The 23,722-nt window shown below is 36.3% G+C and overlaps 1 protein-coding gene across 1 annotated transcript in view; it reads right to left on the reverse strand.

Annotated features, from left to right (window-relative positions):
- Nucleotides 1-23,722, reverse strand: part of SUCLA2 (succinate-CoA ligase ADP-forming subunit beta) — a 45,417-nt gene that overhangs the window by 16,393 nt on the left and 5,302 nt on the right. Inside the window, exons 2-6 of the mRNA XM_024755611.1 lie at nucleotides 22,326-22,506; nucleotides 14,833-14,932; nucleotides 14,477-14,639; nucleotides 3,899-4,027; nucleotides 844-982 (exon numbers count right to left, since the gene is read on the reverse strand). Of these exons, the coding sequence (XP_024611379.1) occupies nucleotides 844-982; nucleotides 3,899-4,027; nucleotides 14,477-14,639; nucleotides 14,833-14,932; nucleotides 22,326-22,506 (712 nt within the window). The remainder of the gene's footprint in view (nucleotides 1-843; nucleotides 983-3,898; nucleotides 4,028-14,476; nucleotides 14,640-14,832; nucleotides 14,933-22,325; nucleotides 22,507-23,722) is intronic.

Here is a 23,722-nt window from a genome sequence, read left to right on the forward strand (position 1 = left end):
ACTTGAAACAAAATCAAACAAATTACAGCAACAGAAGCAATTAATGTAAAATATCAAGAAAAATTTAGGCTACAATAAAGCAACTTATATTTTTAGAAAAACTATACATGGAAGGCATGATAATTCAAAACCTGATTTACCTTTTAAACATACGTAAAAGAAAAGCTATCAAAGTGACAAGCTAATCTTACTTCCCTAATATTAAATGACTCTAGCATCAGAATACACACTTTGTACAATAACAATCATGGTGTCTCTAAAGTTTGAAACCTGGGGAGACTAAAATGGCTAATTCCCCCAAACTACAACTATTTATTCACTACTGTAGTGGATACTCTAATCCATCACTGCCCAACAGAAATTTCTGCAATGATGAAATTGTTCTTTATGTGTGCTGTCCAATACAGAGCTGTCCAATACATGGGGCTACAGAGCACTTGAAATGTAACTAGTGCAACTGAGAAATATTTTAATCTTATATCATTTCAATTAATTTTAACTGCCACATGTGACTGGTAGCTGCCATACAGTGCAGCTTTAACCCCTCTGTGTGTACATAAATATATATTTAAGGTGTTTGTTTTAAAGGGTCTCTTTAATATTTGTTCACATTCACTCTTTTCATTATAAAATAAGCTTCTACATAGAAATGAGTTCACTTCCTTATGAGTTCAACTTCCTCAGTGAAGAATATGATAAGTGGATAAACAGACAATCAATGTTTGATAAAAGATACTTTACCAGGGCTTCCCTGGTGGCGCAGTGGTTGAGAGTCCGCCTGCCGATGCAGGGGACGCGGGTTCGTGCTCCGGTACGGGAAGATCCCACATGCCGCGGAGCAACCAGCTCCGTCTGAATCCTCTACCATTGGATTTATTTCTACCATGGTTGCATCATATTTCAGAAAAAGGTTGTAAAGCTTGATCATGTTTTCTGCTGCAGAATCCACAATATTGGCTGGAAATCCCATCTTCTGTGCAAGCTGAAATTAATTTGTCTCTTTATTATAGGAATGCTGTATACATCCAGTCAACATTAAATTATTACAAATAAAAAACCTTGTAGTTTATCATTTAAATAATAAACATGACTCATTTATGGTCAAACATTAATCACTAAAATAGCATCTACTATCACTAAATGGTTAAACAAAAGTTTTTATTCAAAATCCTCACAAAGCAGGTAGTATGCCCATTTTACAAAGAAAGAGATTCAGGGCTTCCCTGGTGGCGCAGTGGCTGAGAGTCTGCCTGCCGATGCAGGGGACACGGGTTCGTGCCCCAGTCCGGGAAGATCCCACATGCAGCAGAGCGGCTGGGCCCATGAGCCATGGTCGCTGAGCCTGCGCGTCAGGAGCCTTTGCTCCACAATGGGAGGGGCCACAACAGTGAGAGGCCCGCGTACCGCAAAAAAAAAAAAGAAAGAGATTCAGAGAGGTCAAATGACTTGTCATTCGCCTCAATTCCTGTTCCTGTGTTATTCCATAGCCTCCATACTACCACTAAGCCTTATAGCCAACCTAAACTGAAAATAGAGACTTATATTTTATTAAAACTACATATAAAAGGCAGACTGATAATCCAAATGGTCCAATGGCCAAAATATTAACTCACCCTATTTTACCCTTTAGGCAATTTATGAAGAGTGTCTACCAAGCAATGAAGACATATCCAGTCAAACAAGTATTATCCCATTCATTCAAAAATCTACTGAACACCTAATATATGCTAGATTCAAAAGACATACAGGTACTTAAGCTTCTAATCTAGTAGAAAAGTTTACAGTCTTGAGCAGAGATTCCTCCCTAAATATACCTGAAGAGCTTTTTTTTTCCTTTCAATTTTTATTTATTTATTTATTTATTTTTGGCTGCATTGGGTCTCCGTTGCTGCACATGGGCTTTCTCTAGTTGTGGCGAGCAGGGGCTACTCTTCGTTGTGGTGCACGGGCTTCTCACTGCGGTGGCTTCTCTTGTTGCGGAGCACGGGCTCTAGGCACGCGGGCTTCAGTAGTTGTGGCGCATGGGCTTAGTTGTTCTGTGGCACGTGGGATCTTCCCGGGCCAGGGATCGAAACTGTACCCCCTGCATTGGCAGGCAGATTCTCATCCACTGTGCTCTTCAGGGAAGCCCTGAAGAGCTTTTTTTAAAATGCATACACCAAGGTCTCAACCCAGAAGTTGTGGTTCACAAGTTCTATAGTGGACCAAAACTCCATAATATTTTTAAGTTGTATAAGCAATTCTGAACCACTGGTATAGAAGCCACATGTCTCTTTTTTTATCCTAACTGTTGCAGCTGATCAGGAAACCTATGGAGTAGTTTTTTCCTCTCTTCCAATTGCTATCTAAGGCTACAATACATCTGACTTTCAATAACAGAAAATATTAAATTCTTTGAAAGTGAATGTGATTCTTGCAAGAAGACAAATGCAAATAATCAAATGAAAATAAAGTGGATGATCAAACTAAGAAATGTAATTTTGGGTTAAAACATTTCAAAAAAAAGAATAATGAGAAATAAAGTACCATTTCATTTAGAAAGATTTTCACTAGGTTACAATCTACTGTTTTAAATGTAAACACCTGAGAATTACAAAAGAATTCTGATCAGCCCAGTATGAAGTTAGTTTGTCTAGCACTGTGCTGGGAACTATTTCTGTTCATCCATCACTCAAAAAGGTACAATCTTAGTAGATTATTCCTTCAAGTATTCTTGTAAATCAAGTGTTTTCTTTCTCATTTAAATTTAAGTCTCCAGTCATCACTCTCACATAACTACCTAATGAATCAAATCTCTGTCCCCTTTAAACATTTATACCATTCACTTGCCTAAATGACTTTCTTCATGCTTTAGCAGGGAAATCTCTGTATCAGTCAAAGTTCCTGCTCTACTGTACTTCAATACCATAAGCTTCTTTTGACAGTTTCCTAATAAGAGATGTTAATTTCATTCAAACTTTAATATTCAAACTTCTTTTTAAGATGGGTCACTCATTTTTTATATATAAGCTAAACAATTTAATAGCAGTATTACAAACATTAACAAGCAACTCTCACAGGCCATAATACTGAACTTCATGGTTAAGTTTTTCTTTTGGGGGGCTTTTTTTGGGTGGGGTGGGAATCGAATGGGAAGAAGAGGCACACAAGAAGGATGGTACAGAAAACTAGTGAAACTGTAGGCAAAATTTACCGAGTATGTACATACACTGAGAGAAAGTCCACAGCTTTAAACAGATTCTTAAAAGCGTCCATAAAACCCCCCAAAAATAAAATCACTGATCTATTGTAGGGATATATGAGACAGTGTCCCTACCATTCCATACAACTTACAGGAAATAAAGGGGGGATAGGACATGTTAAATGCCACCATGGGGATGTAAAATCCAGACTATGAAAAACAATAAAGTATAATTAACCCAGGTTCTTCAACAAAATGAAAGAAAATGGATGAAGAAAGTGAGGGAAAGGAAACCTATAAACTAGAAGAAGACCCATGAGACCTATTAACCAACCACAATGAAAGAACTTATGTGGATCCCAACTCAAACTGTAAAAGAAAAAAAAAAATTGAGACACTTAGGGAATTTGAATGGCTGGGTAAGTGATGATATTAAGAAGTTATTGTTAGTTTTACTAGGGATGGAATGGTATAGTGGCTATTTTAAAAGAATCTTTATCTTTTAAAGATACATAGTAAAATATTTATGAAGGATATGAAGAAAAACGCTTTAGATACTTCTAAAAAGTTGCAATTTCAAACTACATATTAACATGCCTTGACACTCAAAAAAAATTTTTAAGAAGTTTTGTCAATCACTTCACTTACACAGTTAATTCTCTTTAAGGGTTGCAATTATCCAATCAAAAGCTAGAAATGTTTCGGAGTACAACATACCCGAACAGCTTGTTCCTTTTTGATGCCTTCTACAATATCAATAGGTTCTTTAACTATTGCCTCAGGAGTCTCAGCAGCAACATCTTCAATGTTGACACCACCTTGAGAACTTCCTATCAATACAGGACCCTAGCAGGAGGGGAAACAGACAAAATATCTAGATTTTATTTTGGAACCGTCAATAAAATCTTAAAATCTATTTGTGTACACTATCAGACTTATACATCTATCACTCCCCACTATTTTTAAATTCCCTTGAGAATTTATCCTTGCATCACCTGCACAATGCCCCCCCTAAGTGTTCAATTGAAATAATGGAAAAGAAGTGAAAAGGAAGAGGAAGACAATGGCTCATCTGTGAGGGAAAAAGATTAAAAACAGATACAAACGTATACCAAACAACTTAATATAATCATATACATATGTGAAATATAACCTATGCATTTTTCACAAGAACTGAAGGGACATTCAAGTATTGTTTAAAGAACATTAAAAAAATCTTAAAACAGTTTACTGATATTTAATAGGGAAAGCCTAATGAACAAAAGGTCCTGATTTTATAAGCTCTAGCCCTACTAGAAGTCAGTAAAAAAGAAAGCTACCTACCTTGAAAGAATAGCTCTGGCTATTATCATGAGCAATATAAGAAGGTAAGATGATAAATACCAAACAATTAAGTTAACTTTTAAGTCTTCTAAAATCAATCAAGAAAAAACAAAGTAAAATTATCTAATAGATTTGCTAATATATGCACAAAACCAGAAATACTCTTAACATGCAAAAACAAGGAAATGGTAAAACCATGCTACTAAAGATTATTTAATGCATCTGGAAAGGAAAATGATCTCAGCAGTGTAATCTGGGAAAAAATAATACAAAACCTTAGATTCTATTCTCAACTGTGTTTTTTTTAACATAAAGTGTGCTTAAATATGCACCCTCCCACTATTCACACAAGCAGAAAAAAGATAAGAAATAAAACATTAAATGATAAGACTTTTGTTATTTTATGTGTCACTATTTTAAAAAAAATTTCTACAGTGAATATATTATTCTTAATCCAGAAAAAAAAACCTCAAAAGACTAATTTCACTTTTCTATCCCAGTACCTAAGTGTTTCAGTAACAAATTCATTTCAAGGTATAATGTAAAGGAATAATATTATATTCATTACTGTTTGGAGAACAATACAGTCTTTCAAATCCTCAAAATATGGCAATAGCCAAAGGGACCAGGGTGGGGAAGGCAGGGTGGTGGTGGTGGTGGTGGTGGTGGTGGTGGAATTTATTATTTTTTAAAGAGAGTTAACTGTTATTTAGGCAAAAAAAGATTTAAGTATCAGCCCTCCAGGAGAAAAACTGGGTGGTTGAGGAACAAGGATGGGTGGAAGATTTGTATTTCCCTGTACATCTTTGTACCTTTTAAATTTTATACTGCCTGACTAGATTTCAATATACATGTGTAATAAAGAATTTGGCTGGCCTTTGTCCCCAGTGCATGGGAGGCAACTTCTAAACCGTCCCCTACATCTGAGAGTTTATGTTAATGAGGTGACTCACAATGGACCCCTAGATAATACAAAGGAGATGACTCAGGTGGGCACTGACCAGGTCAGAAAGACTAATGATGTGATTAGAAGGTTGGAGCTTTGAGCCACATGATATCAGCCTACACTTCCAAGAGGGAAGGAGGCCTGGAGATTAAGTTTAACTTAGTGGGCAATGAGTCAGTCAATCATTCCTACTTCATAACCCCTGCACAAACACACTGCCACTACCCAAAAATACTCTGGACATCAGGGTCAGCAAGATGGTGGAAAAGAAAGCCCCAGATTTTGCTCTCCCACAGAAACACTAACTTAACAACAACAATATATAATGCCAATGCCTATTAGAGAAAACCAGAAAACAGTTAAGAAGTTGCAGTACTCCAAGCAAGTTCAACTGCAAGGAAATGGGTAAGAAAAGTCATTTTATTTCATCTAAGTGAGCCCCTCCCCCAAGCCAACACAGCTCAATATCCGAGAAATAGCCCAATGTGGGGCTTCCCCCTTGGGAGGGAAAGAGAAGAGTGAAATGTGCATCTAACATTTCTTCTTTTCAGGGGTCTGTCCAAGGAACTGGTTTCTGTCTCACCTGACTTGGAGGGCTAACAGAGAACCTGCAAACTCTGAATGTCTTGTGGGGGAGAGGCACTGAGAACAAAATAAAGCTCAGCAGCTTGTGACAGCACCAGAGAACTTGTCATACTATAGATAGAAGCCAACACAGCTCACCAAAGTTGGAGGAAAGTACCCAATTCATGGCTTTCTTTTTAACAACTCAAGGAAGTAGAAAAAGAAGAACAAACTGAACCCAATGTTAGCAAAAGGAAGGAAATAATAAAGATTAAAGCAGAAACATATGAAATAGAAATTTTTTTAAAAAACAGAAAAAAATTAGCAAAACTAAGAGTTGGTTTGTTAAAAAGATCAACAAAATTGACTAACAATTAGCTAGACTAAGAAAAATAGAAAAGATTCAAATAACAAAAATCAGTAGTGAAAGAGGAGACATTACAACTGATGCCACAGAAGTGAAAAGGACCATAAGAGACTACTATGAACAATCAAACACCAACAAATTGGGTAACCTAGAAGAAATAAATCCCTAGAAACATACAATCTAGCAAGACTGAGCCATGGAGAAATAAAAAATCTGAACAGAGCTATAACAAGGAGACTGAACGAGTAATCGAAAACCTCCCGACAAAGAAAAGCCCAGGACGAGATGGCTTCACTGAAGAATTCCACGAATCTTTCTCAAACTATTCCAAAAAAAAAAAAGAAAACTGAAGAGGAGGGAACACTGCCAAACTCATTCCATGAGGCTAGCATTACCCTGTTACAACATCAGACAAAGATACTACAGGAAAACTACTGACCAATACCCCTGATGAATATTGATGCAAAAACTCTTAACAAAATACTAGCCTACCAAATTCAATAACACATTAAAAGGATTATATATCATGATCAAAGGGGGTTTATTCCTGGAATGCAAGGATGGTTCAACACAGGAAAATCTATCAGTGTACCACACCACATTAATAGAATCAAGGTCAAAAAAACCACATGACCATCTCAATTGCTGCAGAGAAAGCATCTGAAAAACTTCAACACCCTTTCATAAAAACACTCAACAACACTACATCAACATAATAAAGGCCACAGATGAAAAGCCTACAACCAACATCATATTCAATGGTGAACAACTAAAAGCTTGCCTTCTAAGATTAGGAAAAAGGCAAGGATGCCCATTCTTACCATTTTATCCAATATAGTATTGGAAGTCCTAGCTAGAGCAACCAGACAAGAGAAAGAAACAGAAAGCACCCAAATAGGAAAGGAAGAAATAAAATTACCTCTGTTCACAGATGATATGATCATGCATATACAAAACTCTCAAGAATCCCCCCAAAAACTGGCTAAGAATAAATGAGTTCAGCAAAGTTACAGCACAAAATCAACACACAAATATGCCTTGCATCCCTATACACTGACAATGAACAATCTAAAAAGGAAATTAAGACAATGATCCAATTTATTGATATAATAGAGTCAAAAAGAATAAAATAGTTAGGAATAAACTTAACCAAGGAGACAAAAGACTTGTACACTAAAAACTACAAAACAACGCTGAATGAAACTGAAGAAGACACAAATAAGTAAACATCCTGTGTTCATGGATTGGAAGACTTAATATTATTAGAATGTCCAATACTATGCAAAGCAATCTACAGATTCCATGCAATCCCTATTAAAATCCTAATGGTATTTTTTCCCCAATACAATCTTTTTTCCACTGTCCATTTTTTTGCAAAAATAGGGGGAAAAAATCCTAAAATTCACATGAAATCTCATAGGACCCTGAATAACCAAAATATCTTGAGAAAGAAAAACAAAGCTGGAGGCCTCTTACGTCCTGATTTCAAAACATATTACAAAGCTATAGTAATCAAAACAGTATGGTTCTGACATAAAGACAGACCTCAATGGAAAAGAATAGAGAACCCAGAAATAAATCCTCATATATATGGTCAAATGGTCTTCCAAAGGTACTAAGGCTACATAATGGGGAAAGGACAGGCTCTTCAACAAATGGTATTAGGGAAACTAGATACCACATGCATAATAATGAAGTTAGACCCTTACCTTATACATATACAAAAATTATCTCAAAATGGATGAAAGACCTAAATGTAAGACCTGAAACTGTAAAATTGGAAAACACAGGGGGAAAGATTCATGACATGGGATTTGGCAATAATTTCTTGAATAAGAGAAAATCACAGGCAACAAAAGCAAACTATACAAATGGGACTATATCAAACTTAAAAACTTCTACACAGCAGAAGAAACAATCAACAAAAAGGCAACCTAGAGAGTGGGAGAAAATATATGCAAACTGTATGTGAGAGATTAATATTCAGAATATATAAAGAACTACAACTCAACCAGAAAACCAAACAACCCAATTTAAAAATCGGCAAAAGACTTGAATAGACATTTCTCCAAAGGAAATACACATCTTAGCTTAGGATGCTATAACAAAATACCAGACTGGGTGGCTTAAACAACAGACATTTATTTCTCACAATTCATGGTTCACACCCATACTAATCTCCTTATCAAATGGTTCTTCAGCCACACCCTTCATAATTATCTTCCAAATAGCTTCCTAGTTTTTTGCAATATAGGCAGGGTGAGAATTTTCCAAACGTTTAAATTCTGATTACTTTTTGCTTAATAATTCCTTCTTCAATTCATTTCTCTCTTCTCAAGTTTTACTATAAGCAGTAAGGAGAAATGAAGCCACCCCTTCAATACTTTGCTTAGAAATCTCCTCAGCTGGGACTTCCCTTGTGGCACAGTGGTTAAGAATCCACCTGCCAATGCAGGGGATATGGGTTCGAGCCCTGGTCCGGGAAGATCCCACGTGCCGCGGCGCAACTAAGCCCACACTCCAGACCCCGCGAGCCACAACTACTGAGCCTGCACACCACAACTACTGAAGCCTGCGCCCCTAGAGCCAGTGCTCTGCAACAAGAGGAGCCACCGCAATGAGAAGCCTGTGCACCGCAATGAAGAGTAGCCCCCACTCGCCGCAACTAGAGAAAGCCCATGCACAGCAACGAAGACCGAAAGCAGCCAAAAATTTTTAAATTAATAAATTTGTTTAAAAAATCTCCTCAGCTAAATATTTAATATCATCACTCCCAAGTTCTACCTTCCACAAAACACTGGAACATGAATACAATTCAGTCAAATTCTTTGCCACTTTACAACAAGGATCATCTTTTTTGCATCATCTGAAGACATGTTCTTCATTTCTGAGACCTCACCAGAATGGTCTTTACCATCCATACTTCTACCAACATTCTGTTCATGATTATTTATATAATCTGTAAGAAGATGGAAGCTTTCTCTGTATCTCTACTTTCTTCTTTCTGAGTCCTCACCAGAATCAACTTCAAAAGTCCTTTCATGGCAATCTCAGCTTTTTCTAGCATGTACCTCAAAACTCTTCCAGTTACACAGTTCCATGACATTGGCAGTTAGGGCTTCAATATATGAATTTTGGGGGAGACATAAACATTCAGTCCATAACAACATACAAATGGCCAACAAGCATGTGAAAGGGTACTCAATATTATTAATCATTGGGGAAATGCATATCAAAACAACAATATAACCTCATACCCAACAGGATAATTTCTGTCAATAATAATAATAGTGTTTGTGAGAAAGTGGAGAAAATGGAACTCTTGTACCCTGTTGGCAGAAATGTAAAATAGTGGACTCACTGTAGAGAACAGTATGGAGGTTCCTCAAAAACTTCAATACACGATCCAGCAATCCTACTTCTGGGTATATATCCAAAAAAACTGAAAACAGAACCTCAAATAGATACTTCCATGCCCATGTTAACTGCAATATTATTCATAATAGCCAAGAGGCAGAAGAAACCTGGATGTCCACCAACAGATGAAAGATAAAGAAAATAATGTACATACATACAGTGGAATATTATTCATTCTTTAAAAGTAAAGAAATCTTGACATATGCTACAATATAGATGAACCTTGAGGACATTATGATAACCAAAATAAACCAATCACAAAAAGACAAATACTGCATGATTCCACTGATATGAGGTATCTAAAATAATCAAAATCTTACAAACAGAAAGAATGGTGGTTGCCAGGAGTTGAAGGAAGGGATAAAGGGGAAGGTGTTTTTCAATGGATACAGAGTTTCAGTTTCACAAGATGGAAAATGTCCTTGACCTGTTGTACAACAATATGCACAAAGTTAACATTATTGTACTGTACACATAAAAGCTGTTAAAGATAGTAAATTTCATATTCTATGTTTTGACCACAATTTAAAAAATAAAAACAACTCGACTAGAAACTCAGTGGGCTTTTGTGGTTGCCAATATTCTGTGTATTGTCACATATCAATATGTCAGGAGGGTGACACATCCCTGAAGCAAATGGAAACTTTATGCTTGGGACTCTCCCAGACCTTGCCCTATGCATCATCTGTCCATTTTGCTGGTTCTGATTTGTATCCTTTGGCAATAGTAAAACTGTAATCACAAGTGTAGTATTTTCCTAAGTTCTGTGAGTCATTCTAGCAAATTATGAAACCTGAGGGGTACTAGGAGTTCCCAAACTTGTTGCCAGCTCGTCAGAAGTGAGGGTGACCTGGGGACCCCCAAGCTTGAGGCTGATGTCTGAAGTGAGGGCAGTCATGTGGAGGACTGTGCCCTTAACCTGTGAAGTCTGGCTCAATTCTGGTTACTTGGTGTCAGAGCTCACTGCAACAAACACAAAAAATATTTAATAGAAGAATTCATTGTGCGTTTCTGAGACTAAAGAAGAGAACAATGGCAAGCTTAAATCAAGGGAAATGTTTGAAATTAAAGTCTAATTTTTTACTTTCTCTATAAACTTCAAATGAAAAGGTATTCATCATTTTCCCCTAGAACGGCAATTCAAAATTATAAGCTTTTAAAGAGATCTAAAGAGAGAGGAAAAAACTCAGATTTAAGAAGAATCAACTACTATCATGCTATTAAAGTAAAATATAGATAAATGAATCTACTGTCATGCTATTGAAGTAAAATATAAGTAAATTAATCTACAGATAACCCCCAAATACAATTTTATTCAACTGAAAAGGTAGAATCAACAAACTTTTAAAGTATTTGAACATTTTATTCTAGTTTTACTGTCCTCTTCTTTTCATATCTACTGATAAGAGAAGTGAAGAGCCACATAAAAGGCAGCACTACTGGGGGAAAAACGTTTCTCACTAAAGTAATGATTAGATCTCCAAGAGTTCGCTATAAGTTAGAGAAAAGTCTAAAAAAAAATACATATGAAATAATAAATATATAAAAGAAAGTGAACAAATTCTCTTTGTACCAATTCCCTGACCAACTAGAAAGAAACCCCAAAATTTATAGCCAATTAGTCAGAAGAAAGCTTACATAGGTAAATAAAATAGAGATCAGTTAAAACAATGACTATAGTTTTGCATATCATGACTGCTGAATGAACTGGTGCTTCTGTTTAAATGATTTGGTTTTAACTTTTAAATCTTAGTAATAAGCCTTCAGAACAATTTAAGTTCTAGCAAAGAACTGTAATTTCAAATAAATTAATAATGCTATTTTCACCTTCTTAACCTAAATTCCTCTTTTCTTGTTGGTCTTACAAAAGGTTTTGCCTTAAAATGGATTTGAATTTAAAATCATATGACAAAGAGGCCACTTAGAATAAGTATCTCGGGCTTCCCTGGTGGCGCAGTGGTTGAGAGTCCGCCTGCCGATGCAGGGGACGCGGGTTCGTGCCCCGGTACGGGAGGATCCCACGTGCCGCGGAGCGGCTGGGCCCGTGAGCCATGGCCGCTGAGCCGTCGCGTCAGGAGCCTGTGCTCCGCAGCATGAGAGGCCGCGGCAGTGAGAGGCCCGCATACCGCAAAAAAAAAAAAAATAATAATAATAAGTATCTCTTTTTAAGAAAAGTATGGAAAGTAAAATTTGGAATTCTCACAGCACATTTTATATGTAATCCAAGCAAAGTAAAAAACTGACACAGTTAAACGTACCATTCATTTACAGCAGATTGCAATGTTTTACTAGGAAAATAAAGCAGCAAATGTGATTTGTTAAATCAGATTTGTCTCAGTCCAGAAGTTCCCACCAGGCACTGGGAAAATGTTAAGAAATCTGATTTTTAAAAAGTACCAAAACACAGAATAGGAATTTAAATTGATTTTTTTTTTTTGGCATGTCAACCCCATGGTACATATCTGCCCAGGCTTCCTGATGCAATACATACGAAGAATACCAGTAGAGTTTATGATTCATCTTCTGAAAACAGATAAGCAACAAAAGCAATTTTTAAAGATCAGTTAAGTCCTCGACTTCCCTGGTGGCGCAGTTGTTAAGAATCCGCCTGCCAATTCAGGGGACACGGGTTCGAGCCCTGGTCCAGGAAGATCCCACATGCCACAGAGCAACTAAGCCCGTGCGCCACAACTACTGAGCCCGCGTACCACACATGCTCTTCAACAAGAGAAGCCACCGCAATGAGAAGCCCACACACGGCAACAAAGAGTAGCCCCCGCTCACTGCAACTAGAGAAAGCCTGCACACAGCAACCAAGACCCAACGCAGCCAAAAATAAATAAATAAAGTTTTTTTTTAAGCCCACATATTAAAAAAAAAAAAGATCAGTTAAGTCCTAAGCATATGACTTTAATTCAATCAAAATGGGCTTTTCTTTTTAAATAGCTGACTTATTTTTTGTCGTTTAATAGGAACCTGTCCAGAGGGAATCCCAAAATAGTTCTTTTTACCCCAGAAGTAACACCAACCAACTCCACATTGGCCTAATATGATAGCATCAAAGCACATTATAATGTCTTTGGCCAGATAGTTCAACTAGTACTACTGAATTTTTAGCATGAATTATTACAACTATATATTACTTGTGCAAATGAAATAAAAACATTTTTCCATAATAAGACTCAGAGCTCTCCAAAAATTCAAGTTCTTGAAATGAATTCAAATTTGATCATTTTTCCTAATGCTTTAACATATCTTTAATACAATATATTCACTGTGTTATATTCATATCTTTAATAACACATATTCAGTTTGCTACATTTATTCTAATCAAGATGAGCTACTCTGTGCAATATTACAGGACTCATATCTCAAACTGTCCAGGCACATACACCTTGTTCCTGGCTACAACAGAAAGTAAAAACATTAATAACTAACAAGATGATAGATGTTGATATATAACATCAATGAAAAGGAAAAGAAAATGTAGTGAAAATAAATGAATTTGTAAAAACATAATTTTTGCAAATATTTGTAATATATAAGGTTATTGTCATGGGATTTCTAAAGTAACTTACAAAACTAAATTCTATCACATAAAGAAACCTACAGAGGTAAAGACATCACTTACGAACAAAACAATGTTCTTTAATCTTATATTCTGAGTGGGTTTTTACTATCATCTAGTGTTATACCCTAAAAAATACTTTCTTATAAAAATTCAAAGTTACAAAAGATATTTTATAATATCACTCAAACATTACAAGAAAACTTAATGAACTGTAAAAAAAAAAAATCACAATATGGAAAATAGCTATTTTTAAAAGAGCTGTTTTATATAAGAAAACATTTTCATGACCCCCTAAAATTTTTGTTACATTACTAATTACGTAATTAGTGATGTTCTACATCAAATCCTGACCAGGGCTACCAAATATGTACCCAGCCTGCTTCAAAAGACAAGCTAGTTACTACACAGATTCAGCTCATAAAAGTTAACCAATGCACTCAAAAAGCCAGATAATTACACCATAAAATCACTGTCAATGCCCTTTCCAAGCCCTAGGTCTATGAAGGAATTTTCTCTTCATGTGATGCCTTAAGTTCATTGCTAGCATTCTAAGTTCCATAAAGAGAGCAGAGCAGAATAAGGTTATGCTCCTTAGAAGCATACTGTTTCCTATTGAATGTCATCCTTGAACTTACCAAGTATCAAATCCTCTTGTGAAACAAACCGCAAACTATCAAAAATACAGAGGTTGAAAAAGAAAAAGATGAAGCCAGGGATACACATTCTCTTAGTGGTTCCAGAGACTTTCTCTTTGGTTAGAACATCTTACTGTGCTAGAAATTATTTTCTCAGTCTATGGAATCTAAAGGTGAATCAGAAATGATTTAAGCTGCTCTTAGCAAATTAACAATTTGGAAATTCTGTGGATTTTATTTCAGCAGGGTTTTGCCTACAGTTTTTATTACCACAATATTATAGTATTAAGTCTGATGGCATTAATCATGTTGGTTTTTAAAAATGACATAAAAATATTGTTCCCATGACATATACAAATAGATTATGGACCATACCTTTTTAACCCTTCCTATACAAATAGAAATAATAATCAACTTTTGAACTTGAATGTAATAAGATCATCCTAAATGTATCATGTCTACAATTACTCACTTGAAATGACCTTTCCATTGTAATAGCAAAGTAGTATTCTCTCCTGGGATATCTTCGCTCACAAACCAATACTTGATTGCATATTCTGCCCTTTTCTCCTGTTTGCTTGGTAAACAACTTTCTCCCAATCATCTGTGAGGAAACAGCTTTTGCTTCTTCTGGACTAAAATAAGAAAAAGAACTCAAACTCTTTTCTCCTCCAACTGAGAAAAATAAAAGCACATGACAGGCAAAATCTTACCTCATCTAATATTTAAATCTCAGTATTTTTATCAATTCAATAATAAGGGGCATCTTTTACAAATTTACATTGTTTTCTTTAATAATGGTGTCTGTATGTGTAAAACATAACTTACGAGAAAACTATCTTCACTCCCCCTTTGAGGCCACTTTCAAATGTTCCTTTTCCTCTACCACCAGCTAAAACTTGTGCCTTTATCACAACATCTTTTGAACCTAGAAGAAAAACACTTCTATTAGATACAAAGCATGGAGCAGCATGCAAAACACAATATTTTGTTATTAAAAATACATATTAAGCAGTGTTATTAAATGTAGTAAAGTCTCATTTACCCACAATGTCACAAAAGGAGGCATTCCATGTATATATATTTTCTAGATTACAACACTAAAACATTCACCACCTAAAGACCCACAAACTTAAAAGAATGAGCCACTCATATTAAGCCATTTCTTAAAGCATACTGAAAATAATTTTACCTTTCCCTGATACTTTAAATATCTAGTACTTTGCAAGGTACTAAAAGTACAAAATTGAGGGTCAAATGTCTTCCTAACAATTTCTTCCCTCTATTGATATGTAAACTTACTACACTACGACAATTTGAGTTATAAATGCTGCTTTGAGTAGAAATGTACCACGACTTTCAGGGAAAGTGCCACTATTGATACCAATTCACATTGTCCCACTAACAGAAAGTCCTGTTAATATACATTCTTGAGCTGTACTGTTGTGAGAGGACTATCAGGAGTTAAGGTATGTTTATCAAAAGATTCTAGAATGTTACACTTCTAAGTCTTTAAAACATTTTTTAAGAAATATTCTGAATTTTTCTTCTTTAACAGGTAAACTGGTCTGTCTCTTTTCTTCCCCTTTCTAACATGCTGAAGAAAATTACCAAACTAGCTGTTTAAGCCTAGGTACTACTCTTCATGACCCAGAGCAATACATCTTAGAGGGGCATTCTGTCTCCCGAGACAGGCAGAATTTCAAAGCCTCCTCATGTCGCTTCTCATGGTATTTTGCCCATACTAGCAGTGTAACACCAACATTACATTATGAAAAACAATTAACCTTTGAGGTCAGGGTTAAGGACATTGTCTTATTCGTTGTATCTCTAGCACAAAGCAGTTCCTGGGATATAACCACCACTCCATAAATGTGTATCTGAATAGGCTAAAGATGGGAATTCTACTACTGGGGAAAGGCCACTCTCTAATGCACATATACCAAGCTGAACGAGAGCTGATCAAGGAGGTAACAAATAGCTTGTGATCAAACAAATAAGAAATGACCCAAAGTTAACAAACAATTACTACAAAACGTTTAGAAAATTAATGATATAAATGTGTCCACACTGGAAGTGTACACTTAAGTCAGAAGACAGCCCTATGAATCACTCCAGGCAGTTTCTTTTAAAAAAAAAACCCTCTTTCTCATACTCCACATCCATTCAGTCAGGAAATCATAGTGGTTCCACCTTCAAAATGTATCTAGAATCTTGACCACTCTTCATCACCTCCATTTTAGGCCCTGGTCCCAGCCACCATTACATCTCACCTAGATTATCCTTGTCCCCAAAAGTATATTCTCAAAGCAGCAGCCAAAGTGCGCATATAACTCCTCTACTTAAAACCTTGCACTGAATGCCCACTTCACTCAGAGTTAAAGCCACAGTCCCTACAATGGCCTCAAGGCCCTGTGTAATCCCCCAGCACCCTTGCCCTTTGTATCATGACCTCTTCATTGTTCACCCCACACCAGCAACTCTAATCTTCCTGTTCCTGGGCATATCCCTCCCTTCCTTTAGGACTTGACACTGATGCTCCCTCTCTCCCTGAATACTCTTCATCCAGGTATCTGTTTGGGAAAGGTCCTCATTCCCTTCCAGCTTTTCTTTAAGTCTAAATTGTCCATGAGACTTACCCTGATCACCCTACTTAACACTACCAACTGCCCACCCATGACCAATCCCCCTTAGCCCGCTCATTTTTTTCCATAGAAGTCATCACCTTCGAATCATAACATATAATCTTCCCATGTTTATCATTTTTGTTTTGCTCCCCCACTAAAATATAGACTCCAGGAGGGCAGAATCTTTGTTATGTTCATTGATGTTTGCAAGGTCCTGGGAGGGTTCCTAGCACATAATATTTTCTTAATGATAAATAAAAGAACATTTAGAAATCAAGAGAATTCTTATGAATCTAGATCTTCCACTGCTCTTGAGAAACACAGAACTGGAAATCCTGGGCCCTGCAACTGGAACTGACCACAAGTGCCTTGTTTACACAAGACATCATTTCAATTTGCCACAGTCCCCACCATTCCCAAGTGCCACAACTAATATCAGATGAAGATTAGAGAAAGTTTAGAAATGTCCTTAAAAGTAACAAGAATTTTCTTACTGAGAAGACAACAGGTAGTCTCAGGGACTATGGCAAATTAGAGAGTTCATGCCCGAACTAAAAGGAGCAGCCACTAGTCATTCTACCTGTTTCTGGTTACCTGTCAAGTCAGTTTTCTAGTACTTCAGCAATATTCATTTATCTCCAAAAAGGATACCTATAATCCAAACAGTGTAAATGTAATGTAAAAATGGACAACAGTTAAACTGGTGCTCTGCTGGGCTAAATTCAAACATTCCTATTAATTAAGCTAGGAACTTAACATACTGAGCTATTAAGTAAGAGTAATGAAGCTCTATTTTTTCAAAAACATTTTATAAGAAGAAGGCTCTTCCCTAAAGCGTCAATTTTCTTTTTTTAAGAAAATAAACTCCGTAAGCGCACAGATGATTCTTCAAAAATTCCTTCTAAAAAAGCCCTTCACGGGGACTTCCCTGGTGGTCCACCCTGGCCAGGGAACCAGATCCCGCATGCATGCCGCAACTAAGAGTTCACATGCCATAACTAAGAAGTCCGTGTGCTTCAACTAAGACCTGACACAGCCTAAATAAATAAATAAATTTTTTAAAAATAAAATAAAAAAGACCTTCACAACAAAAGAAAAACAAAAAAAAGTAATGACATACAATCTCATCAACTATCAAGACAGGGAGAAGAATTAGAAGATAAATCTGAGGACAACTGACTAAAACAAAGATTTTATTCAATTCCATTAATTCAGTCAACAGTTACATCTACATACCAGACACTGCACTGGAGTTGTAGATACAACGATGAGCAAATCAGTCTTGCTAGATTTTGCCCTTTGCTCCAGCCACACAAGATCATTTATGGATCCCAAGATTGTCTTTAAAATATATTCACCATCCCTCCTAGCTTTAGTCATTCACAAATGTTTTAAGTATTCCTCATTTACAGTCATCTAATAAAACACTGGAAAAAGGAAAAAGAAGGCAAAGTCCTACTGTATGCCATTAGAAATCTCCCTCTGGGCTGACATTCATTAATTGACACCCTCTGCATGTTTATTCACCCAGAGAGAAATTCTATGTTAACTGTGCTAGAATCCAAACTATATTTCCACAGTCAATAGGGAAATCATAAGAACTCTGCCAAATGCCTTACTGAAATCATATTTTCTTGTAACTACAAGAAGGAGGTGGGAATCTGCTCTTAGAACTGACCCCAAATTATAACTACTTCATTTCTCTGTGCTTAACAACCATCCCTTTGATAATCCATTCCAGAAACTTCTCCATGATCTTCCAGCTCATCAACCTTCATTTGTGGACTCATATAGTCTTTTAAAATATTGGAATTAGATTTCTTTCTAACCATTCTTCCATCCCTAACTTCAGTTATTCACAACAGGTAAAACTTGCCTCCAGGACAGTGTTTTCCAACTTTTGTCACATTATGACACACACAGAAAATGACAGAATTTGTAGGGAATACTGGGGAAAGAGGTCAGAGCTATTTTGGGAGGAATTACCAGCTATAGGGTTCAGTGGCCCCAGTCTCCACGTTAACTCAGCTTCTCTTGCCACCCACAATGACAAGCAATAGTTTGTCACACCTGTAATGCATTTATGCCCTAGTATATTGCTTGATAAGACTTTTTAAATAAATGGGAATTAACATTTTATGAATTTTGCAGTAACTGAGAAGCAAAAATTAGCCAAAGTCAGCACTGGGAATTGCTAGCTAGATGGAAAAAAACAGGTATATTTCTAGGGCACCTCATATCACACCCTGTGCAATTATATCCCATAATCAATATCTTCTGATATTAATGACTCACCACAAAAAAAAAACACAACTGTCTCAACATCCTCAAAGTAGCTAGGAAATACATCTTTTAAAAAGTAGTATTTCTGCCCCTCTAGATTTAAAGGTCCTGATTAGTCACTAATCCCACTCCCATACTACAATCATCATTTGCAGCCTTCTTTGACAAAGACACACTTTCTAGATAAACAAGATACATTCTGTTCCAAGGAGCTGAAAATCAGAGCTGCCTACCTGCTCCTTACTACTTGTAAGTCCTGGTTCCAGAGGACTTGCCAGAAATACTCACAGTTACAGTATATCCTATATATATTAACTATTCCTTTTTCTACAGCTAAAAATCATTAAAGATTTTTACAATGAGTAAAGAAATCAAGAAACTGGCATCTGAATAAATCCTACTCGTTTTATGAAAAAGTTTGTACACAAATTATTTTTTTCTGACAAAATAGTGAAATTTGACTAAATGAGAAAACATGGAAAACTAATTAAGAAAACCAATTATAATAATTTGGAAATAAAAAAAGAAATACTAGCTTTCACTGACTTCATTAAATCAGGCCCTTTAATCAGTGGTATGAAAAACAGTTTATGCCTTCAGCATTATTAAGAAGGAAAGAACTGGTAAACAAAATATGCATCACTCAAGAGATTAAACTAACAAAATAAAAGAACAAAGTCAAGGGTCTGAAATTCATCCTTAAGGATAGAAGGGTAGGATAAGAAAACCTTATACTTTCTCAAATACATTTCCAAATTTTCCTTCTTATTTAGCTGGGTCTTCTTTAGAAATTAACATTTAGGTCATATATATAAGATTGAATCTCAAGAAGGTAGTTAATAAAGTGCCTTTGCAAGAAATACTACAGAAATACAATCATGAGTTTTCTTAAAGTCTTGACCCTTAAGAGCCTCTAACATACATAGAATTTTAAAGGTTAAAATGAGGTACATCTTTTACCATGGACAGGTTCAAACTACAAGACACCATTAATTAACAAAAATTTCAGCAAAAGTAGTATGAATTTACATAAGGCTTTTGCTGAATAAAAAGAAGCTTGCTTGTAATCTGAATAAAAAGAATTGTTTTTCTAAGCTTTCGACAAAATTCAACACCCATTTATGAAAAAAACCCTCCAGAAAGTAGGCATAGAGGGAACTTACCTCAACATACTAAAGGCCATATATGACAAACCCACAGCCAACATCATTCTCAATGGTGAAAAACTGAAACCATTTTCTCTAAGATCAGGAACAAGACAAGGTTGTCCACTCCCACAACTATTGTTCAACATAGCTTTGGAAGTTTTAGCCACAGCAGTCAGAGAAGAAAAAGAAATATGGCCATATAGCACAGGGGGATCAGCTCGGTGCTTTGTGACCACCTACAGGGGTGGGATAGGGAGAATGGGAGGGAGACACAAGAGGGAGGAGATATGGGAATATATGTATATGTATAGCTGATTCACTTTGTTATAAAGCAGAAACTAACATACCATCGTAAAGCAATTATACTCCAATAAAGATGTTAAATAAATAAATTAAGTAAGTAAGTAAGTATGTATATGCCCTTCAAGCCAGCAGTTTCACTCCTGGGATTCTGTACTAAATAAATAAAACCATCAGTCCTTAAAAAAAAAAATTGTTTGTCTGATTAACAATAAACAAAACTGTAAATTAAAAATCATGCTTCCTTGACATATTTACACTACCAAATGTAAAACAGATAGCTAGTGTGAAGCAGTTGCATCACACAGGGAGAACAGCTCAGTGCTTTGTGACCACCTAGAGTGGTGGGATAGGGAGGGTGGGAGGGAGATGCAAGAGGGAGGGGATATGGGGATATATGTATACATATAGCAGCTGATTCACTTTGTTATACAGCAGAAACTAACACAACATTGTAAAGCAATTATACTCCAATAAAGATGTTTAAAAAAAAAATCATGCTTCCAAGTCAAGGAAATCAAGGCTACCTCATTCAAAAACATATCATATAATATATGACAACTTTCTGATCTTCTACATGCTCTCACTTTTGAAAGAAAAACCCATTCTAGAAACAAATAAGTACAAATAGAGATGAAGACTTTTACAATTTTAAACAGTTTAAAATGTTCCACATCTTTCTTGAAAAACTAATAAAAGTCTCCACCAAAGCACATTTAAAACCATATTAATCAAATGTACATACAAAAGAGATTAATTTTGGTAATCTACATAAAATTGGTGGGATTTTAAATACTACTACGAAGAAAATGCAGTGTATAGCTATTACATTACTCATTATCATGTTCTCTTATTAAACCCTTAAAAATATAAAGTGAAGCATACTTTCCAAACTCAAAATTTATATAATTAAAAGATTAATATAAATTCAAATTAACAAAACCTATTGTTTCTGTTATCAATAATCTAATAAACATAGGCAACTATTTAATTCATTTAACGATATTAACATTTATTGATTACCTAAGTGTCAGGCCCTCTTCTAAGAGGTTGGGATATATCAGTGAACAAAATAAGACAAAGAAACCCTCCTCTTATAGAGCTTACATTCTAATGCTCAACTTCTTTTTTCGCCCTTCTGGCTCTCTATTTTTCATGTCCAAAAAAAAAGACGGGAGAAATACTGGACCTCTCTTTACAATCGCATAAACAGGTAAGATTTTCTGTCACCATTTCCCTGAAGAATCATCACAGCCAGAATTTTCTTCCCCATAGTTGTAACTAAAAACAGGACTTCATAAGTCAGAAAGAGAAAGACAAATACTGTATGCTAACACACATATATGGAATTTAAGAAAAAAAAAATGTCATGAAGAACCTAGGGGTAAGACAGGAATAAAGACACAGACCTACTAGAGAATGGACTTGAGGATATGGGGAGGGGGAAGGGTAAGCTGTGACAAAGCGAGAGAGAGGCATGGACATATATGCACTACCAAACGTAAGGTAGATAGCTAGTGGGAAGCAGCCGCATAGCGGAGATCAGCTCGGTGCTTTGTGACCGCCTGGAGGGGTGGGATAGGGAGGGTGGGAGGGAGGGAGACACAAGAGGGAAGAGATATGGGAACATATGTATATGTATAACTGATTCACTTTGTTATAAAGCAGAAACTAACACACCATTGTAAAGCAATTATACTCCAATAAAGATGTAAAAAAAAACCCAGGACTTCAGCTTCCTGAAGCTTTGATTCTTAAGTTATCAGCACTACGGGGCGCAGAATAATCTCATAATAATTTTAGGATGCCAAAAATCATAAGTTCCACCTTCTCTTTTACGTTAATAAAACTTATTTTTTAAATATAAAATAAAAGCCAAAAGTTGTTATTAAACCAAAAGTAAAGTTCATATCTTATCAAAGATCCCATGTCGAGATGGCATAAGTTTTTCTTAATTTAGTACCTAATTTTTTGGCAATTGCATAAGCCTCATCTGGTGACTTAGCCACGTGTCCTTTGGGAATGGAGACGCCAGCTTCTTGCAACAATTCCATACTCATGTATTCATGTAGTGAGAGATTCCTTTGCTGTTGCTGCTGTATTTGGAGTCCATGGTTGTTAAACAATCCAGAACTTCCCAGAACCTAGAGAAATTGGGGACATATTTATACAGAGAGTGATTTAGCAGTAGTTCTTGTTAAAAACACCTTCTCAAAATACTTTAGAGTACTCCGTTCTTCAAAACTATAACAAAATTGTTATATTAAGACATCAAAATATAATATTCAGAGTAAATTACAACACAAAACTAAGAGCTAATCTACTAGCTAATATCAAATGTTACCCTTGTAGTTTTAACTATTTCCTCATCACCTCTAGTCCTTATCTTTTATTTGAGCTTTACTACCGTATCTCTAATGATCTACAGAGCATTTCTACCTCAATGCCAAATTTCGCAGATCTAAAACCAATCTCCTATTTCCACCAAATCAAAAATCCTTCCCATCTTTCTTCTCTCCACCATTCCTCCGGCACCTAACAAATTGTCCGACACTAGAGATAACTGAATGATTTGGTAGCATTAAGCTTTCGTGCATTCAAAGCTCAAACCCCTACTTCATCTGTAGTGCACATTGTGGTGTGCTGCCCAGATCCTCCCTTGGGACCAAGGCATTCATAGCCCAGCTGCTGGGAGTGTTGGCAGCTGACAGGTCTCAGCTGAGTCCCCTCACTGGAGCCTCCCTGCCTTAAGTCATACCTCCTTTCCCACTGTCAGTCTGCAGCCAATGACTGGCCAATGAGGGTTAAGGGAAGGATGTAAAGACCTGGCACCTCACCCCAATTTGGGACAATTCAGGACCATCCTAGCTGCAGACCTTCCATAGGAAGAGCAGAGGTCCCCAATGCACTGCACCACAGTTCTATGACTCCCTCTATTCAGTCCTCCTTCCTTCACTCTCCCGCAGTTGTTGATCCAGAGATCACTTTCTAGTAAACTTCCTCCATGAAACTCTCCATCTAATAGTCTGCAAATTACAGCTCAGAGAACCAATCTGCAACATCATCTTTAATGCATTCCTTCTAAATGATTCCTTTAACTGGTGTCTCCTTTACAAACCCAGTTCAGGTGTATGTCCTTCACAACTGGACTGCGAAAGCTTCCAAGAAAGAAATGCCCTACAAACTTCCCTTTTCCAATCTACATAGAACATTCATTCATTCAAAAACTTACTGAGCACCTAGACACTGGAAATAGTGAGGTGAACCCAACAAAACCCTTGCACCTAAAGCTTACAATCTAGTGTGTATTTGTGTGTCGGGGGGAGGAGGAGGCACAGACAAACATCAAACAGTAGTAAT

Source organism: Neophocaena asiaeorientalis, unplaced genomic scaffold (assembly GCF_003031525.2).
Source record: "Neophocaena asiaeorientalis asiaeorientalis breed wild unplaced genomic scaffold, Neophocaena_asiaeorientalis_V1.1 scaffold59, whole genome shotgun sequence".
Lineage (NCBI taxonomy): Eukaryota > Metazoa > Chordata > Mammalia > Artiodactyla > Phocoenidae > Neophocaena > Neophocaena asiaeorientalis.